Source organism: Anguilla rostrata, chromosome 2 (assembly GCF_018555375.3).
Source record: "Anguilla rostrata isolate EN2019 chromosome 2, ASM1855537v3, whole genome shotgun sequence".
NCBI classification, from domain to species: Eukaryota; Metazoa; Chordata; class Actinopteri; order Anguilliformes; family Anguillidae; genus Anguilla; species Anguilla rostrata.
In genome coordinates this window covers 13828840-13848852 of record NC_057934.1, presented here as the reverse complement: position 1 = coordinate 13848852, position 20013 = coordinate 13828840, and the positions used below count along the sequence as shown (strand labels likewise).

The window sequence follows — 20013 nt, the reverse complement described above, 5'->3', positions numbered from 1 at the left end:
ACACACTAGTTTTGGGTTTTTGATAGTTTAGATCACTATACTAATACATTAACCAGTCTCCCCTTTTCCATGCTGCGCTGTAGCTCCGCCCCTTTTCTTTCTAGCCTGCTCTAACACTGAGTTCTGCAATTGCCTGCACCTGTCTCTTGCTCTAACTGCACCTCTCTCTCTCTGCACGTGTTTACCTGCTTCACCCAGGCCGTCTATTATCATTGTTGTCTATGTGATTCCAGTCCGCGTTTTGTCAGTCCCCTGTCATTGAATTAGTTTTCCTAATGTTCTTCACCTGGATGTTGTTTGTTACTCCTCCCTCACTCACTTAACCCCTCCTTGATTGTTACCTTCCCCAGTGTATAAATGTCAGTCTTTTCCACCAGCTCAGAGTCAGAACGTTGATCGTATTCATTGTGCCGATTATTTGTAAGCCTTTGTCTATCGAGATTCCTGCGACACCCCTTTGCCCGACTTCGAGTTTGCCTGCCCCTTTTGGTTTTGTTTGCTTCTGGTTCGACCTTCGCTTTGCCTTGACTTCTCTTTTGCCTGTCCCTTAGTACTTTTGCCATTCTGATCTCCTGGTTTTTGATTTTTTGCCTGTCTTTTCACTATTCTTTTGGAAACTCGATTCGGCACCGTCCTCTCTCTGATTACCTGGCTTCGAACCTCGGACTGATTAGAGACAACGTTTTTTTGGATTTCCCTGGTCTGCGTGTGGGTCCTTACTCAGAACATATCAACTGGAGGCTTACAAGTGGTTAGTTCAATTGAAATGTTAAACATGGCAGAGTGGCAGTATGCACAGAATTTAAGTTTGGTGTCTGGTTACATTTATGGTTACTCCCGCATGGTGCAAGGGCAGCCAGGAGAACAAAGGGGAAATGATCATGTTGAGGAGTGATCTACATGTCAATGATGTCATCAGGGACTGAGCTGCAGCTGTAGGAACATGCACCAATGTGGACTACCTTCGGCTACAGAATGCTTTTTCTCTATAAAATGTAGGTGAGTACTCCGTGCTGCAACTTAAACTACATGCAGTGTTCACTCCCTTGATTGGGCTTTTTTTTTTTTTTTTTCTTTGGTGATATCAGCTGGTGGCAGAGCCAAGACCCTATGCCCTCCAGGACTCTGTTTGCATTGCATGTTTGCCAATTTGTGTGTACGTTTTAGTGCTACAGGGACCCCATACAGAGAGGAGGTTAGGAGAGAGGACAGCTCAGAGTGGGACTGTGTGGGTATGGAGTGCAGTGCTGGTTTCCTTGGTACAAAGGTGGGGGGGATAGCTGTGGGTTATGTTGCAGTGTGCCTCAGCCAGTACCAGAGGGAGCCACTGAACTGGTAAAGCAGGGCAGCGGTAATTAGTTTGCAATTGGGGGCTGACAAGGTTTTCTGTCTTCAATAATGTTGGGCAAGCCATCAGCTGTAAACATGCCGGGATATCCTATGCTATAAATAACTTTGAACTTGTGTGATTGTGTGTTGTGGGTCTGGGGCCTGGTCCCAGCGTACACAAGTGGCAGGGACACAGAGCCAACAGATGGGTAATTGCTGGGGTGTGCGTATGGTGGTGGGTGTTCGGCCATTCACGCCCAGTGGAAATGGACACTAAAATGTTTGCTTAATTAAAACAGTATTTTATACTCAAATGTTCTCATTGTTCACTGTGGCCTCTTCGCTGTTGGTTGGCTGGTGCAGGGGGCGAGTGGGTGGTTTGGCATGGCTCTGGGTGCCCGGGCACCTGCCCCTTTTGCCCGATGTGCCCCTTTGATTTGATTTTTGAAAAATAGCATTTGTATTGTTGCTATCATTCATTTTCATTCGTTCACTTTGGTAAAATATATTTTGTACAATAACTGGGTGTCCTAAAGCAGTTTCTCTGGTGTGCCCTTTTCTCACGAGGCCTCTGCACAGACCTGTTGGCCTGCTCTGACCATTCTTTTGGAATGCCTGCTTTTTTCTCCTTGCATTACATTTAACCAAGCATCGTGTTTTCTTTATTTTGATTTCATGAGCACAATTAAATCTAATGAAATTAAAGCTCACACTGGCTGTTACTGATGTTTCCCGATAAACAAAAATGACTTCTTTTTTTTCTCAGTCAACACTCTTTCAAATTTGATACACTGCATGTACTTAACAGTACAAATATTTACTGTCTTGTGATTATGAATTGTCTGCTCAATTTTATTTCCAAAGCTTTCAATAGCCTTACCAGCTATGCAGTATGTTGGATGTATGCTGACTATTAATGCTTAAGATGCCAATGTGTTCATCATGCATTCACTGAATATAAATCTAGTCCGAGGATCATAAGGACTCTTGGCTGATGCAGATACTCATTTTATGAATGCAGTCTATTTCACTCCCATAAATAATTTCATGGATTTGGCCATGAGTGCAGTTAGAATTATAAAGGAGCCGCTTCATCAGATAATTACAGTCGAGAGGATCCAAGCATGACCCGTGTTTTTGCACCTGTGTTTTTTGAGTTTTGTTTTATACGGGTTTGGATTGGGCAGTGAGGTCATTGACGTCCCCCCGCCTCGTGATGAACCTCATCATGAGGCCGCTACCGACCGAGCTAATCAAGGCAGTGGGCACATCTCTCTTAAAGGAACGTCTTGAAAGCAACCAGTGAGATTTACTGTACATGGGCTACGCTTTTTAAAGGATGTCCAAATAATCTTACTCTCTGGTGGAATCAAAGGCTAGCTTGACGTTTCTAATGTAGGCCCAAGCGTCTGAGACATTAAAACATCATCTTTGCTTTTAATACAGTTAATTTTTATTTATTTTCATAAGATGTCTAACTAGCGCTTGGACTAGAACAGAGTTAGTATGATGATGCCTATTGATTTAGTTTTAATTTATGAAACTCGCAGTTACATTTCTTGACTTGAATTTACAATGTGCAGGTAGTGGGGGGGAAAAAACAAACAACAAGGTCGAACAAAAAAATCTAAATGTGCCACTTTCTATTAGCAGTATGACCTGTATGCACTCCACCAGCATCTGTGATGGTGCTTTGTTGATGAAAAATAAATTAAAAAACCACCGTCTCATATTGTTTACAGTTTGTTTTTTTTCCCATCTTCTATCACTGTGTCGTTTAATGAAGAGACATCTACACCAGGAACAAACTGTGTTTAAATTAAATATTATCTCACAAATCTGACACATGCACAGAGGTTGAGTACATATAGCATATGTTAATGGTTGGCTAGAGAGCTGAATGGCTATGCAGGTCTGACTTAGTGATTTCCTTTCCTGAAAACCTATTGGTCCTCATCTATGCAAGTATTTTGTTTGAAGTTATAGTAGAGATGAAAATATGTTGTAAGAATTGAGAGTTTTCAACCAAATAAAAACAAATATTTTTGCTCATTCTGCATAAATACTTGGATCCTGTTCCTGACTTTTTGAAATGCACAACTGTTGTCTGTCATCTGCTTTTGGAAGATAAGATCATGAATAATATGTATTGGTTGTATTAGTAGAAAATGTTTTTCTTCATAAATAGGCATTTGCTGGAGACATATGTAGATAAATACATTTCTTTATCTTTATCCCAAATACTTCCACTCTTGCAGTTTGGAAAATACACACCGATTGCCCAGATGGGGAAACAAAAGCAAAAACGTATTTGGATATGAGCAATGAGAATGGTCATTAATCTAAATTGTGTTCTGCCAAGGACCAAAGTACTGTAAGATGCATAAAGAAAAACAAAACAACATTAGTGAGAAGTCACTCAGAACAGTGATTACAAGGTGACATTTCACGTAAAAGTAAGTTTCCCTTTTTTGTGTGAGACAGGTGTTTACTTGTGCTTGATTTACATTTGCTGTTTAAAAAAAAAAAAAACCTTGTACACAATATAATGCATGCATGCACGCTTAATTCATTTTAATGATATTTCATTTGGTCAAACTGTGGCCCTCCTGTGGCTAAATGTGACAATGTCTTTGTCTAAATCAACTTGTCCCTTGCAACAAAAAAAATAAAATTAAAATAAAAGAAATGCACTGCTCGCTCTTCAGCCCATTGTAGTGCTGCTTATTATAATTAATTAGATTTGAGTGCTTGTGGTCTGCACATTACTTGACATGGCAGGCAATGCGGTTGCTGCATTGTCCTGCAGAACGACATGAACACCTGACTTAAATCACATTATAGTAGCATACCTACTCTAGCTTGCAACTGATGTTACTGTATGGCAGACAAGAGCAGAATAGACAGGACCAGTACAGTACAACACAAAGCTAGGACCATCTGTCATTCCCTCATACCATTGTGAAAAGCAATTTAAGATGTCAAATTAGAGGTGGGCGTGGCATTGGCCATGTCTCACTGTCGGTGTGGTACTGTCTTGATTGCTCGTCAAATAACCAAAGAGCATCATCTCTCTCCAGTGCTGTTGTGTTCAAGTGTTTAGACTGCAAATCAACATTGGTGAGAAATGGCATTTTCCACACCTTGCATAGCCCCCATGAAACTAATGCATAAAACTAATTCCCACTCTCTCTCTGCCAAGACCCTTGCGGTACACACTGAAAGGTGTAATACTGCTTAGATTTAACCGGTTTAAGTCATGTTTCATTTACATGCGCTAAGAGTATTTAGAGTATACCGTGCAACTCATCTTAAATGCGAGAATATGAATAAATGACCCTTGCTGTTGTTACAGATGCATTCTTTTTAAGACCATTACTCATCGCCACACAGGATCTGAATTCACAAGCACAGGGCAACGTTATAAGCTTTCTCCTCCTACTTCTTCATAAATCGGGCCGCTGTCTGTACATTAACCAGCATGGCATGCATATTTTACATTTCATTCTCGATCCACAGAAATCAGATTTCTTTGCAGTAGTTTATTTCTGTGTATTAAAATAACAGCTCACTGCATTCTGCTCTTCAATATGTCTTGTGTTTTTTTACTGTAATGTGCACTTCTACATTCATTTATTTAGATATTTTCAAGGGCAGCACCAGTGTAAAGTAGTGCTTTGGGTACTTCTGGTACTTCAGGATTTAGATCAGATGTCTTACTGAGACTCTAACCTAAATCTTTAAAAATAGAAATAAACTGAAACTGTGGATAAAAATACTGCATCTGCTGCACTAATATTATGTGATAGCATCGAAGGACCATAAAGTTTACGAGCTCTACCAGGCTACAGAAAGCTATAGGTCTGTAAAAGCTGCTTTTTGACTCAGCATCACCACAATTTGAAACCACTTCTAAATACAATTATTTTTTAGAGCATTCTAGAATAATTGTGAGAGGGAAGGGAAATGCACAATGTTGTTCCTTTTTTTAAAGCAAAAAAAAAAAAAAAGTCTCGTATCAAAAGACTGCTCTTTGGAACACAGGTCCTTGATGCATCAGAAAGAATGACCCAATGAAAAAGCCGTGGCATTTCTATATGTGCTGGTTTATAAAGCCTTTATTTTAAAGTGGCTACCACCAATATGCTCTGCCACAAAATGGCTTCATTGGAATGTAGGTTAAAATGTTGGACAGATGGGATATATTGTGAGCTCCGCAATGTTTGGGATAAAGGCATTTTTTTTCTTGATTTGGCTCTGTACTCCACAATTTTAGGTTTGTAATCAAACAATTCACATGTGGTTAAAGTGCACATTCTCAGCTTTTATTTAAGCATGTTTATATATATGGTTTCACCATGTAGAAATTGCGCCGCTTTTTATAAATAGTCTCACCATTTCAGGGCATCATAATGTTTGGGACAAGTGGCATCACAGGTGTTTCTAATTAGTCAAGTATGTTTAATTGCTTCCTTTCAAGAGCTTCCAGTTTCTATTTTTGATTATAGTCTTTTGGTCGCCTTTGGATTCTGTTATTGGTGTTTGGACCAGGACCAGAGTTGTGTCAATAAGTCAAGGAAGCCATCAGGCTAACCTTAGGCTAACCAAAATCAACTGTTTGGAGCATAATTAAGAAGAAAGAAAGCACTGGTGAGCTCAGAAATCACAAAGAGTCTGATTTACAAATCTAAATTTGTGGAGTACAGAGCCAAATAAAGAAAAAATATGTAATTGCCCTAAACATCATGGAGATCACTTTGGGTGACTGCTATACTGGTATATAGGGCAGCACGGTGTCAGAGTTGTTAGCACTGTCACCTTGCAAGGAAGAGGTTCTGGGTTTGTGTTCCAGTCTGGGTCCTCTCTTCCTCTCTGCTTGGAGTTTGCATGTTCTCCCCGTGCTCACGTGGGTTTTCTCTGGGTAGGTTTCCTTCATCCCACACCCAAATCTCGTATGTGAGGTTAGGTGCACTCCTGTCATTACCCTTGACCAAGGCACTGGCCTCATAGCTGGAGTCGGTCCCCAGGTGCTGTATTATGGCTGCCCACTTTTCCTATGTAGTTAGGATGGGTTAAATGCAGAGGACAGATTACCACACGGGGTCAAAGTATCACTTAAATTAACTTGCACAACATAACTCACTATCAGCAATCAGGGAAGTAAGTGCTTCATAAAAAATCTTTTTAAAAAATCTGTTTTGCTCGTTTAACTCTTGGTTGCATTTGTTGTTGGGCCTAGAAGGACAAGCTGCACAGTACTTTGGTTGGTTTTTGGATAAATAAAATCCCACAGTATCCTCCAAAAGAGCAGTCGAGTGAAATGTGTTTTTGCACTAATCTTAAGGCCTTTGGATTTGAGGTCAAATGATGAATGAAGTAAAATCGGCTTTTATTTCACAGTATTTGCATATGCATGTTTCACCATTTAAAGAAACTGCTGTTTTTGTGTTGATGCCCCCAATTTCAGCTGTGCAAAACTAAGCTAAAGGATGAAATTAAAAGTAAATCAAAGCAATAGAGTCTAATATTTGGTTTCATAGCCCTTAAATGTAATAACTCCACCTTCCCATTGACATCACCAAACGTTTGGTATCTTTGGAAATTCCTTTCCAGGCATTTTTGTTCATTTTTTTTTTTTTTTGGGAGGGTCTGTCTTCAGTTTCTCTTCAGCAAGCAAAATGCATGCTCAACTGGATTTAAATCCAATGATTAAGACTGCTTTGGCCAGCCATTGTCTGTGACTGGGGTCATTGTCTTGTTGCAAGATGAAGCGCCGGCTGATGCATTTGCAGGAATTTCTTTTCACATAGTCAGACAAAATCTGTCTGTAATCTTTGGAATTCATCCTAATACTGCCATCTTCCGTTACATGATCAATGTAGTCAAGTGAGCCTGTTGCAGACGCAGCCATACATGCCCAAGCCATGACGCTACCTCCTCCACAATTCACAGGTGCGGTGAAATGCTTCAATTCACAAGCTGTTCCTTCCTTTCTCCGTACTCGGCTTCCCATCACTTTGGTAAAAGTTTATTTTGGTCTCTCTTGTAGATAAGACTGTTCCAGCACTCTTCCGGCTTGTCGGAGTGCTTTTGGATAATTCTAACCTGCCCTTTCGATTCTTGCTGCTGATGGGAGGTTTGCATCTTGCAGCACTGCCTCTGTTCTGCTCTTCTGCGTACGGTGGCTTGTTATTTTCATCCCTGCCCTCGGGGGACCACTGGTGCTGTCACTGACTGTTGTTTTAAGGTTTTTCTTCACAGCTCTTTGAGTTCACCTGTCATCAACTGCAATTATCTTCCTTGGCCAGCTTGTATGGTGTTTATTTCTGAGTCCGCCAGTGGTTTCTTTCTTATTCAAGACTACCCAGACTGTTGTACTTTATGTACCCAGTTTCTGTGCCATCCTTCTTAAGGAATTCTTCTGTCCTCTTAGCTTACAGATCAGTTGCTTTTCGGCCATCATTAGTTCTCTGGTCCTCATGATGGTGTATGCCCTCTGATCCCAAAGACATCATCTCTAGAGATGAAATCAGAGGGTAAAACAAAAACTAGATGCTGCTGCCCCTATTTTGGTGTAAACAATCGATGCAAAAGTAAACACCGGAGCAACAGTTAACACCTGTCAGTCATCCGTTGACTTAATCTTGCACATCTTAAATCTCCCCCCCCCACCCCCGTGTAATGTATGTATTATTATTTAAATTCATTAGGGATGTAACGCACCAAAAAAAAAAAAAAAAAACTTTTGAGCTATTTAAGTTCCGATAACCCCCTTGCACATAGGCTATAGTTCATTTACCCAACATGTAGCCTACTTCTGGCACAGGAAATACTTTTGCTTAAAATGAGATTTGTTGTGGTAGCTGCATCTGCAATGAAGATGGATTCAAAAAAACAGATACCATCGACCAGTACACCTGGCATGTCCGTGTTTCTTATAGGTCAGTAGGCTTATCCAGTTCAAAATAACCACATTGAATAATTTTGTCGTATTAGAAACAGTACGGCGCTCCTGTGAGCTCCAAAATGAAGGTCAGCACTGTGGTTACCTTGGAGACAATGATATAATTTCAATAAAGAATTCGACAGAAGGAATAGCGTTCATAGCACTTTAACATCTTATCAGTAAGACAAAACACATAATGCACATATATTTAATTACATTTTTTTTTGGTTTATTAGCAACATACCATTGGCGAAGTTTGTATCATTTCATTTGCTTTACAAATCTGTTCACAGACACGCCTTCCTTTTCCCTGTGAGCTGCAAGGACCACTTGTTACCAGCGCCCCGCTGCTGGCGCGCTTTCCCGTTCATTGAACATCGCCCAGCCATCCAGTTTCATTCACTGCAGGGACTTCGGATGATGCGCACGGAGGCTAGGTAGCCGGTGACCAAGATCCACTTAAACTGGGCATGAACTGTATGCACGGAAAATAGTACGTGTGTGCGGTGCGTGTTTTAAGGAGCCTCCATATATATATAAAAAACTATTACATATGCACTGGTACTTTCAAACCATACGTCAGTACCGTTTGAACATGTATTGGTCTTTTCTTGCACGAAATATATGTAGATGCTGCAGCGCACAAGCACCCGCACACACACATTTCTTGCAAATTTAGACGTATAGCTCAATCTATCGCATCGCCTGTCAGTCCTTTGTTTTTTCTCCTTTCCTTGATATTGGGAACTGTATTATTTACTAAGTAATGCATTCTAACAGAAGCCATAGCACATACACACAAAAACGACTTGGTTGTATCACGTATTAACCGTATCATATATGCAACCAAAAAGCATTTGACCACTCGCTCGCGCACACGAACATCCGCGTGCTCGGACACAGGCGTTGTCATAGTCCAACTACACTAAGAGCCTGAGGCCAGACCTAAAATGTCACATAGTTGTAATTTTGAATTATGATGTATATATAAGGATGAAAAACACCACCAGATGGCTGTGCAAAAATGGACATTTAACTACACGAAAACACGCAGGTTTGAATGGATAGTGAAACGGTGTGTTGACTGAAGAGCGGAGCTGTCCAAGGTCCCACGGTGCTGAAATGAATTCTGCGACCAGATAGACTTCGCCAAACAATTAAGGGATATTTCCGTTTTCTATAGAGTCGCAAGAAATATCCTTTAATTGTAAGATTAAGAATATCATTCTTTCTCGTCTTCCATCTGAGAGTCTTCTTTCAAACATAACATCGGAAATACTCCCAACAGTTATTTTGCATTTTCAGTTGATTCTTTCCAGCTGAAGCAATCTATGCTATTGCTCTGTTTTTACATCGATGACATGAATGACATTGTTTTAATAAACTACTTGGGAACAATTGTTTTATTCTATAGGAGCAAAGTAATCTGTTGAAATGGCCACATAAAAACAATGTTATATCAGACTGCTGTCTAATGTTTATATAGGTTTTGCTTTCAGACTTGACCAAAGTTGGACACGCACGTTTAGGGTGGGTTTTAATAAACATGAATCTGTATAGCAAATGTATCAGCAATCGTCAATTTTATATGTTAATAATCGCCACGGTTTCTCGAAGATGTACGCAAAAAAAAAACGAACAGTATGATTTGTTCATATTATCACACTCATCAACATCATCGACAACTTCCTCTTCCTCCCCTTCCTCCTCTTCTGTGCCACTGTCACTCGAAAATTGCACATTGATGTAAAACAGTGACTCAAAAAGCACAAGAATGTCATCAGTATATCAGCGTTCTGCATGCCATCCTTGTCAACCTTTCTCTTCTTGAAACTAAATAGCCACTGCCGCAACAGTCCATAATATTTGGAGTGGGTTCACAATAACTCAGGCAGCGAAACTGGAGAGTCCAACAGAACAGCTGTCATTGAGCCATTTCCCGCACCGCTTCCTATTTGATTTATCTAATTCCTTGGTTTCCACTTGTAAGATCTGTGGTATTTCCACTCGGCGGTTCTAGACTGTATCCTTGTTCCTCAGCACGGACAACTCTTTCCCCAGTTGTAGGCATTTTACGCGTAGCCACGTATTTCTCCTCATTTTCCTTTTGTTTGTAGCTTGCAACTTTTAAAATTCCTATAGTTCAGTAACTGCTGTAGCAAAGCTGTGGTACTTTCCTTAATCTACATATATCATAGTACGGGATTTTGTGAGTTCACTCAGTAGCAGTTAACTGCTTCGTGCTCTTCCTTACTCATTAAGGTATGCTATTTTTTTGCTACCTCTTCCATGTGTATTTATTTCCCGTTAATATTATTTCAGTTGATCAGGCTTGACTCCAACGCAATTACTCTATTGGTTGAACGACCCAGCCTCCGGGGTTTGAGATGACCGCTGTCCCTGTGTCTATCTCCGGCTTGCTCGAATTCCATCTCTCCCTTGCTTCTCCGGACAGCTCAGTGGTGTAGATAGAAAGTCTCTGCAGTCACGTGGTGCGGAGAAGCGAGAGAGAGTGAGCGAACGAGCAAGAGCGTGGGGGTGTCCCTCCTCCGCAGTTTGCAGTTTGTTATGTCTCAGACACCGTGAGCGCTGGATAGAGGGAGAGCTAGATAGCGAACGTCGGATCCTTTACTTGCCTCTGAACAGCCAGTATTTCCCTGCCTTTTCTCCCAGCCGTTTTCCTCCCAACCCGTTTACTTATTCTTTATTTTCCTTTGAAAAACGTTGTCATTTATTTTCCTATGCTGAATACCAGTTTCCTTTTCACCTATTAGTCAGCAATTATTAGTTTTTTAAAAATATCTTTTTACCTTGTGTCATCCTCCATTTGGATTTGTCCGACAGCCGAAGGAGCGTGGATGAACAAATTTGGTAAAAACTGGAGATGGAATTGCTCATAATATGCCTTTCTTTTTGGATATTGCAATGCAATTCAGTGAGAGCGGACTCCATCATTCACATCGGTAAGAAGCCTAGGTAGAGACAATCCGAAAAAGAGGAAATATGCGATGAATGACCCATTAATGCATCAAATAACACAGGGAGATCTATTGTAATGCTACGAAACAGCAGGAAACATTCTTAACAGGAATGCGTGGAGACGAGGGAGTACGAGCAAGATCGGCTATAGATGCGGGGCTTAGAGAAACTAAAGATCTTTAATCTAAAGATCGTTTATCCTTGGTGCCGTGGTAGTTCCTCCAGCAGCTTAAACCTCGTCTATCTGAAATATTTTGCTCGTGTAGTAGCAGTAGGCTTGAACAATTTGCTAACTGTGGAAGTGAATCAGGTTTCCTATGCTATAAGCTACTGCAGGAATGGTTAAAAAAGCTTTAGTTTTGAAAGTACACTGAAGAAAGTGCACTGTCAATAGATAAAGCGCATCTCTTAAATCAATAATTATAAAATAAATGTAGTGCAGTTCACCTAAAGGGGAATTTTAAACTCATTTTAGAGCTTAGATAATCTAACCCCCTGTGTGGTTTTTTACCCCTCCCCCTCCCCACCTATAAGCTTGAACTTTCTATTGAACGTGAGCGTAATATTAATAAAGGCTTGCTTATGAAGTAAGCAGTCTAAGCGACAAGGAGCGAATAAGTACCAGTATAACAGTAAAGCATGGAAAGGATATGGGATTCCTATTTCAACAGGTATTTTACAATTGCACAAGTAGAAGTGGTAGTTGTTTCGTAAAATCATATGCTTAATCTTTCTAAATGAAAGGGGTTCGATGAGCCGACAGCAGTCGAAATGTAGGTTTGGGGCCAATGCCATGCACATTTTCACTGAAGTGGAAATCTTATAGGCTAGATGTGAGTACGGGGTAATTATATTTTACCCACTGCCATCGTGCGATATTCTGGAGAATGAGCCTTGAAAACGAATGTCGCTGTTTGATCTGATGCAAATCCTTCCAACACCCCCTTCTCAAACTAGAATTTATGACCGCCACTCTCATCGCGCGCACGCGTGCACACACACACATACAATCGCACGCAAACACACACCAAAGCAGCCGGATAATTTTGTTTCATAAAATGCTTCCGCAGGTCCACAGATTAAAAAGCGTATAACAGATTATTTATGATGTGAGATATAATAAAGCCTACAAGTCTATTTTATCCCAATGCATTTACTTTCAACGTTTAAATACATGTGGAATTCCTATATCATTACTATAGCACAAGTCGTTAAAGGGGCAACATAGTATTTTAACAATGCAGAAATGAAACGGTAGCCTTGGCATCGACCGCGAGCCTCTCATTCTTAAACACCACCAAGCTTGGCTTGCCACAGCACACGGCATTGCGGTGGCGTATTTAAAATCAACTGAGGCCTGAAAGCGATCGGTTAGCCTTAGCAGTCAAACACGTCTTTCCTATTTTTAAACATTTAACTGTACGCTTAAGGCTAAAGTATCCTCAAAGTGGTTCTTGTATCGAGAAAGGTAATGGGAGCCCTGTTTACAAAGAAGACAAGTGCTCCACGATAATAGCCATGTTGTATTTCAGTTTTTGACTTTCTTATAACTATTTTACAGTTACATTTCAGAACAGTAGCCTATAATTCAAGGATCTGAATTCGAGATCAAAATGAACTGTTCTTTCCGTGCTCTCGCGGAAATACATAGTGCTGTCGGTCCTGTTTTATGTTGCTGTGTAGTGTTGGCATTCTCGCGAATTCGTGATTTCATACATTGAAAATCCTATTAGGACAGGGCTTTACAATGCAATGCCATTATTGAACCAGCTCTGTTTTCCGGGGCGCATCATCTGCGTGAACATAAAACTGTACAGAACGGCTTTACACTCTGAATCCGTTTTTCAGCGAGTTATGAGGAAGTTTATGATATGAAAAGAAAATAATGGTAGATAGTTGGAAATTAATTCGTTGAAGATTGCCCTCAGCACGGAGCTATTCATCTGGTATCTAGTACTACCTCTGAGGCATTTATGTACTTTTTGATGTTCGCACACAGATTGACGGATGCAGTGGATACATTTACAGGCTTTTATTGAACAGATATACCAGAAACCTCAGAGAGGGCAACCGTCATAACCGTTATAAGAAGTCTTGCATTCAGAATGATAGGCCTACTGGTCAAAATATTTCACTGCCTGCATGTCGGCATCTGTCCAGTCTAATCTTACGGGTCTCTGGTCAACGGCCTTGTGGCGGGGTTTCCTTCTCTTGTAACTCTGTCAGGACCACTTGACTTGAGGTAGCCCTACATAAACCGCAAGTACGGTTGTGTTTTGATTGCGAGAAGTCAGGGATATTGACTGCGTGTAATTGATAGCTGTTTAGAGATGGCTAACGGTGGCTGGGGAAACAGGTGCTCAAATGTGTTGGCTATTCACTGAATTACGCAGAAAAAGAATGTGAGACTATTAAAACAATGCCTGAAAATACAACTACTTTTATAACATTGACTCAACTCTTAATCGGTCTTGATAATACGTCTACAATACATTTTTTATCCTGCAACAAACTAAACATATGCCCACTACTTGTTAAGCTAGTTGGTAGTGTTATGTAATATTCCATTCTGGTTATATAGAACTGGACTTGATAGGTCTATTACTGCTATGTTATCCTATATGATCATTGGTAATGGCAGATTCTGCTGGGGGGGAATACATTGCCAATCTTTTAGACTAACGGTCATAAACGCAACAGCTGATGAGACTACCTGTAGTTTGACATGAAGGAATTATGCATATGCAATCGCCAAAGTATTTGCTTAATAAAGACAGTTTCTAAGTAAGCAAGTAGGCTATATGGCACTTGCTTTAGTGGTGTATTGTATAAACATTTATATGAATAGGACACTTTGTGCAATGTTCCAATAACCTATTAAACCTGGCCGATTGCAAGATGTTTTAAAGTAACCATTTCGTGATATGTTTCAACTGATTGTGCGATGGGGAACCGAATTCCGAAGAAAAAAAAGCACTTTAGTTTCACAATGCCAAGACTGCATTCAGTAGACCTGGAACACAGCCAACTGATTAATCAGATCTCACAAGTTCACGCAACATCAGAAGAGCTAACCAGAAGCTTTCCAAGGCCCAATGCTTTCATTTTATCCCCGCATTCTCTGTGAGGGGGGGAGATTATTTATTAAAAGTTAGGTCCGACAATAAAGCTCTGTCATAAGCATACACGCACAACGAAGCACCTACAGCTTGTGTTGCTACTAGGACGATTCGGATGAGAATTTATGTACCGGGCAATGTAACGATACAGACTGTAGATGACCATCCAACCATGGTAATTGGAAGACAAGAGTGAACGTTCTGCATCCAAGATGTGGCTAATTAAATGAGCAGATGTAGATACGGTTGTTATTTCTGATAAAAACAAGGTTGAGTATACAAGTTATACGTCAACAAAATCCTACCTGCCTCTCTGCCTGCCGCTCCTCCCTTACACCAGATGCAAGCAATCTTTCTTTCTTTCTTTCCAAGTAGTAAATCATGCATCACTGGACATATCGACCTTTTTGGAGTTTTCGTTTCGTCTGTCTGATGGTTATTGGTTATCATGGACTACTATTGCGCTACGGTGAAAAGTCATTTTACCTCACGCAATTAATTTATAATTAATTTACAGAAGAAACGAGGCAACCAAAACAATTGGATACTTCGCTGTAGGCTTAGCTACGTGTTCGAGAAATAGGCCGTGTACAGAGACGAATTGATGCAGGCCTAAAAAGCGCGGGACCCTATTGCTGTTTTCATGCAAGCTACACTGAGAACACAGCTCTCCGTGGTGCTGAAATCATATCAATTTTGCAGTGACATTGTCGCCAACAGTAAACTCCAGTTCATGTTCCACCATGGGAATGGTGAATGATTCCTGATCCTGAATTTGAATGGTTTATGAAGCTTAAGGATGGGGAGTCTATCAAAGGTGGAATATTGGCGTAACACATTCTTGTTCATAGCGTGTAATAACTAATTGCAATGGGCCAGTTCTGACACGAACAATTAAGATTCCCAGTATATTGAAAATGGAATGCTAAAAATCTGTCTTCCAACAGGCGCCATATTTGAGGAAAACGCCGTAAGAGACGATGAGGTTTTCCAGTTGGCCATCTCGGACCTCAGTCTCAACGACGACATTTTGCAGAGCGAGAAAATTACCCATTCCATAAAACTTATCGAGCCCAACAACCCCTTTCAGGCAGTACAGGAAGGTAAGTGGATTGCTGAATGATCTTAAATACATTGTTCTTTCACCAGCCCTCATTAATTTGATTGGTATTGAAAATGAATGAAACGAACGAGGAAAGATTTCGCTTATTTTCGTTTCTAATAGGCGTCAATGACGCTTGCTGTTGTCCAGACATCAGTTTTATCCTTTTTTTTAGCGCAGAAACGTCACTTTGTGATTGAGTTCACTGACATTAAACAATCCAAAGCTGCTACAAACAGCGTTAATTGCGTTTGTATCGGCAACCTTCTTAACCAGAAAGGCAATTAAACTTTCCCCATAGGGAGTGTATTCGAATTTCTTGTGAGGAAAGTGATGGCGTTGTTTTTCAAGGTGAGCCTCTGCCTTCTGTAATCACTGGCCCGACAGCTGTTCCTTTCCTGTGTCTTCCGTGGACAGGAAGCTAGGTGGAAGTATTGAGTCAAGCAAGGTAATGATACGGTCCTCTCCCAACACGAGCTCTATTTAGAAAAAAAAGAAGACGTTTTGCCTGATAGTAATTTCCAAAGTGCGCATACTTCGTGTTTTCATTAATGCTAACCGTTTAGATGATGATGGTGGTAGGGTGATGATCGATAATATTACTGTCCTTGTAATCATATTTATAAAATTGTTTTCTTGCCAATGGTTCATGCACGTTTTCTGAAATATGCTTCCTTGACGAAATAGGTCCAAGAAACACGTTTTGCAAACCATTGTCACAATGACAAAAAGGATAAATGAAAAACTTCAATGATATCTTGCCTCCGTTATATGTCAGGTCACATATTTTCATCGGTATCTCGAAGAACATTCTCTCTGACCATTCATCTCGGAAAGGCCATGTGTGCTTAGCAGATCCTCCCGTGATGTTCTTCACCTGTTCCGTCTCAGCTTGCCTTTGCTGTGGCCTCAATGAGTTTCTTCTGCTCGCGTCACAAGGAGCACAACTATTCACTTCCTTCCTGGGGATCGTTCTCATCTGTTGGGTTCAGGAATTATGGCTACGTAATTGGTCACGTGTGAAAACCAAAAAGGAATCACTTCTCTGTATATGATCAACAACACAAATCTATAGAGAGGAATTTTTTATACTTTTATATATTTATACAATTTTTTTTTTAATTGTGTGGTGCTCTGGAGAGCTGATGTCACATACTTGAGAGAAAAAATAGCTTACAGGGGCTAACATGTCCAAGCAGAGCATTTTGACATCAATTCTCTTCAGAAAACTCTATTTTTTTGAGAAATGTCTGACTGAAGGTTGCTTCAGCATAGCATGATTTCACAGAAGCTTAAACCAATGGAAAATATTCATGGTAAACCAAAAACAAACCCAGTGGACAGTTATGCACAAACCGCACAAAATATAGAAAATAAACAACAAATCTAAGCAGCAGACAATATTTTACGGGTGCAACAGTACCACAAAAGTGCACACTTGGCGAGTACATAATGATGGAAATGTCTCTGTCCCTTACACTCAAAAGTGCTCAAGCGCATTCTTCATGTTTTCATAATGATAACTGTTTAGATGATGATGATGGTAGGGTGATGATTGATCATATTACTGATCAATACTGACAGGTATCTAGGCAGCCCAGTGGGGGGTTGTACCAGTTGGTACAAATAATCTTAAATTAATTTAACTTTTCAATCATTATTTAGTTCTGATGGATGATTGAAAAATTGAGCACATTCATATTCACGCATGAAGCTTACTAAAATGCAACCAGAGCTGATTGCTACCAACATAAATGGCATGAGTGGGATAAAAAACAAGACATTCTTGTGTGCATCTGTACAAAAAAGTAATACTTTGAGGGTAGAAAATGATTTTGCATGTCTTTCTAACAAGGATTGGGAGGAACTGCTTGAAACTTCTTTTTTAAAAAATCTGGCATCTTCAATCCCATCCAGATTTGAAATGTTCAATTTGCAAAATGTATACAAGTGTGCTCATATACACCCCCTGCTGCCAGCTCAAGATAGTAAAAACAGCTCTCGGTTCTCCTTCAAAACATGCCGTGTCAGCCAGCTAGCTGCTTCTTTTCACACCGCAGCCACCAGCCGAGCATGTGCAGAGCAGGGGTGGAGGAGACCCAATCATACGCTTGCGCAGGGATCAAGCCATGGGTGCCTGGACAGCCATCACGGGGTCGCTTCAGCATTGGACACTATTATCCCCACCGAATGAATCCCTCCCATATGGCACGGGTTGGATTCAGTCTGTGACCGTGGTGCTCACTCGTGCATAGCAAGTTGCGCTTTTACTGAATGAGCCACCGAGAATCCCAGAACCTTTACATAACACTGGGCCAGCACATGCCTCAGGTCATTCATTGTTGCTGTTGTGTAAAGAGTAAATACAGAGTCAATTCAGAGGGTCTTTGTTGTATGCTGTACGACTGTACAGATTGCCTGCTAAGCACTGCAGCTGGAGTTAATGGTCCTGGAGTTACCGTTGCTTTGTTTTAACACGGCTTTCTTCTCTGGTTTACAAAGAAGATAAAGATGAGTTTTCTGCAAAAACGAGCAGCGTTTAAATCACCACGGCAACTCAACATAACCATAAAACTGGTGGGCACACTTGCATGCAAATATCAGTGTGATGTTGAGTCTTGTGCTTCTGAATTTTGTATTGTATGTGTTTATTTTTTGATGCTGGCATTAGAAAGGATTCAACAGTTATTTTTAAAGCTGTCTGTTGCCATGCAGTGCTAGCAGTTCACCATGGGTCCTTTTTGTAAAAGGAAAGCACCTGGGTTTCACCGTTGTGATTTTTTTCTTCCCCAAGCTCAGCCATTGTGATGTTCTTTAGACTTTTTTCATTGCATACTTGCTCATTGAATCATCTCAAAATGAATATTGAGAGGCAGCAGTGAAAAAGCAGAATGCATTTATTTTTCACATTGCTCAGTTTCATAGAACCTTTGTATTCAAACAGTCTGTTTTCATGGTTAAAAGGTTTATCTCTGAATAGCCACCTCTGATTAATGTTGATCAATCATTATTTTATTTTTCTACATTATGTACATTCACCATGAACATGTCATAATTTATTTATTCCTTTTCTTTATATGACAGCCCCCTGTGTTGAAGAAGCAAGTGACACTGTCTATTGGGCAACATTTGAAAGGCAGTCACTAGGCTAACTGTTCCATTCGGCTATACTGTAAGTTGCTGGTGGCCCAGGTGTATAATTTGCAATGAAAACACATATGCATGCCTTGAAACACTGGCTACATTTGATTGCCGGCTTTGAATTAGAGCAGAGACTGTGTTGTCTCAGAAACAGACAATTCTTTTACAGAGTCAATTCTGTCTTTTCAAGCTGGAAGGACAGAGTAGCCGTGAAGATAAGTGACACAAATAGCAGCAGATGTTCTTTTTGGCCAGCGAAGAGAAAAGCAAAACACAGAGGTTATCGGAGGGGCTGAGTCCTTATTAAAACATTTGGGGAAATGAACTATGGGGGTTCCATTTCAAATTAATGAACACAAATATGAGCACAGCATGTGCAATGACAACAGATACGTGGAAATTCTCAGCCTCCCTCTAACATGTTTATGTTAAGAGATGAACATTATTTATGAGCTGCTGGTACCTTAAGGCTCTTCTGCCACAGTCCTAAAGGGATTATGGGTAATGAGAAGAGTAGGCTAGGCTTTCCTTTATGATTTTGGCCAGTGTGCATGCAGGGTGGAGTTACAGCCTGCAGCTTCACAATTGATCCAATGCTACTCTTGCCTGTGACCAAAGGGCACAATTTGTGATCTGCATACAATGAATACATTGATTTGGATGCACTGTATTACATGAGAACTTTCCAACAAGTTCTAAAATCGAATTGAAGTCTAACCTGGAGGATCCTTATTCTGATCAGTGCTTGTCTGTGAGTCAGTGGGTGTGAATTAATGTACACAAGGTGTGATACCTTAAATCAAGCTCAAGTAACAAATGAGGAATTTTCAAAATGGCCTCTCTGCAGGTTATGGGCACCATTGCTTTGCGTGGTAGCTGACAAAATAACCTGGTGTTATCACTGCGGAAGGCATACTCGCAGAGATCTGAGTGGGATGACTCATGCATCATGTCCACTGCCTGCTAATGGAAAAGTGTTTTGAAAGGCCTGGCAAAAGAACTGTCCGAATGTACTTTGGCAGCTGGTTTTTACTTCGACATTGTCCTTTTATCGAAGCCGTTCCGTCCGGGGAAAAGAAAGGTGCTGGACACTGTTAATCACACACACACGTGCGCGTTTCTGTTTAGCATTGACTCCTGGAGCAAGACATGCCTCCGAGTTAATAGAGAAAACCAGCAGCAATTCTCCCTTGTGCCTCCAGTTAATGGATACTGGGACAAAATAATATCTCAGGAAATATTCAGTAATGAACCGAACCTGACAAAAAAAGAGCAACAAGGCGCTAATTCACACTCTCAATGGGACTTGTGTCGGCTCATTCCCTGGGCTCTTTTCTATTCTCACCTTTTCTCTTCCCTTTCTCTCTTGCTCTCCTCCCCTCCTCTCTCTTTCTTCT

At 40.6% G+C, this 20013-nt stretch overlaps 1 protein-coding gene across 5 annotated transcripts in view; it reads left to right on the top strand.

Annotated features, from left to right (window-relative positions):
- The first annotated feature begins 749 nt into the window (after nucleotides 1-749).
- The window catches only part of grid1b (glutamate receptor, ionotropic, delta 1b), a 310051-nt gene continuing 290787 nt past the window's right edge, over nucleotides 750-20013 (top strand). For 2 of the 5 annotated variants that reach the window (XM_064320651.1, XM_064320649.1), the window contains exons 1-2: nucleotides 10807-11238; nucleotides 15321-15476. In XM_064320651.1, coding sequence (XP_064176721.1) covers nucleotides 11160-11238; nucleotides 15321-15476 — 235 coding nt within the window. In that variant the 5' untranslated portion in view covers nucleotides 10807-11159. Of the gene's footprint in view, nucleotides 1000-10806; nucleotides 11239-15320; nucleotides 15477-20013 lie in introns of those variants that run through there. The other 3 variants (XM_064320650.1, XM_064320654.1, XM_064320652.1) reach the window with 3 other exon arrangements.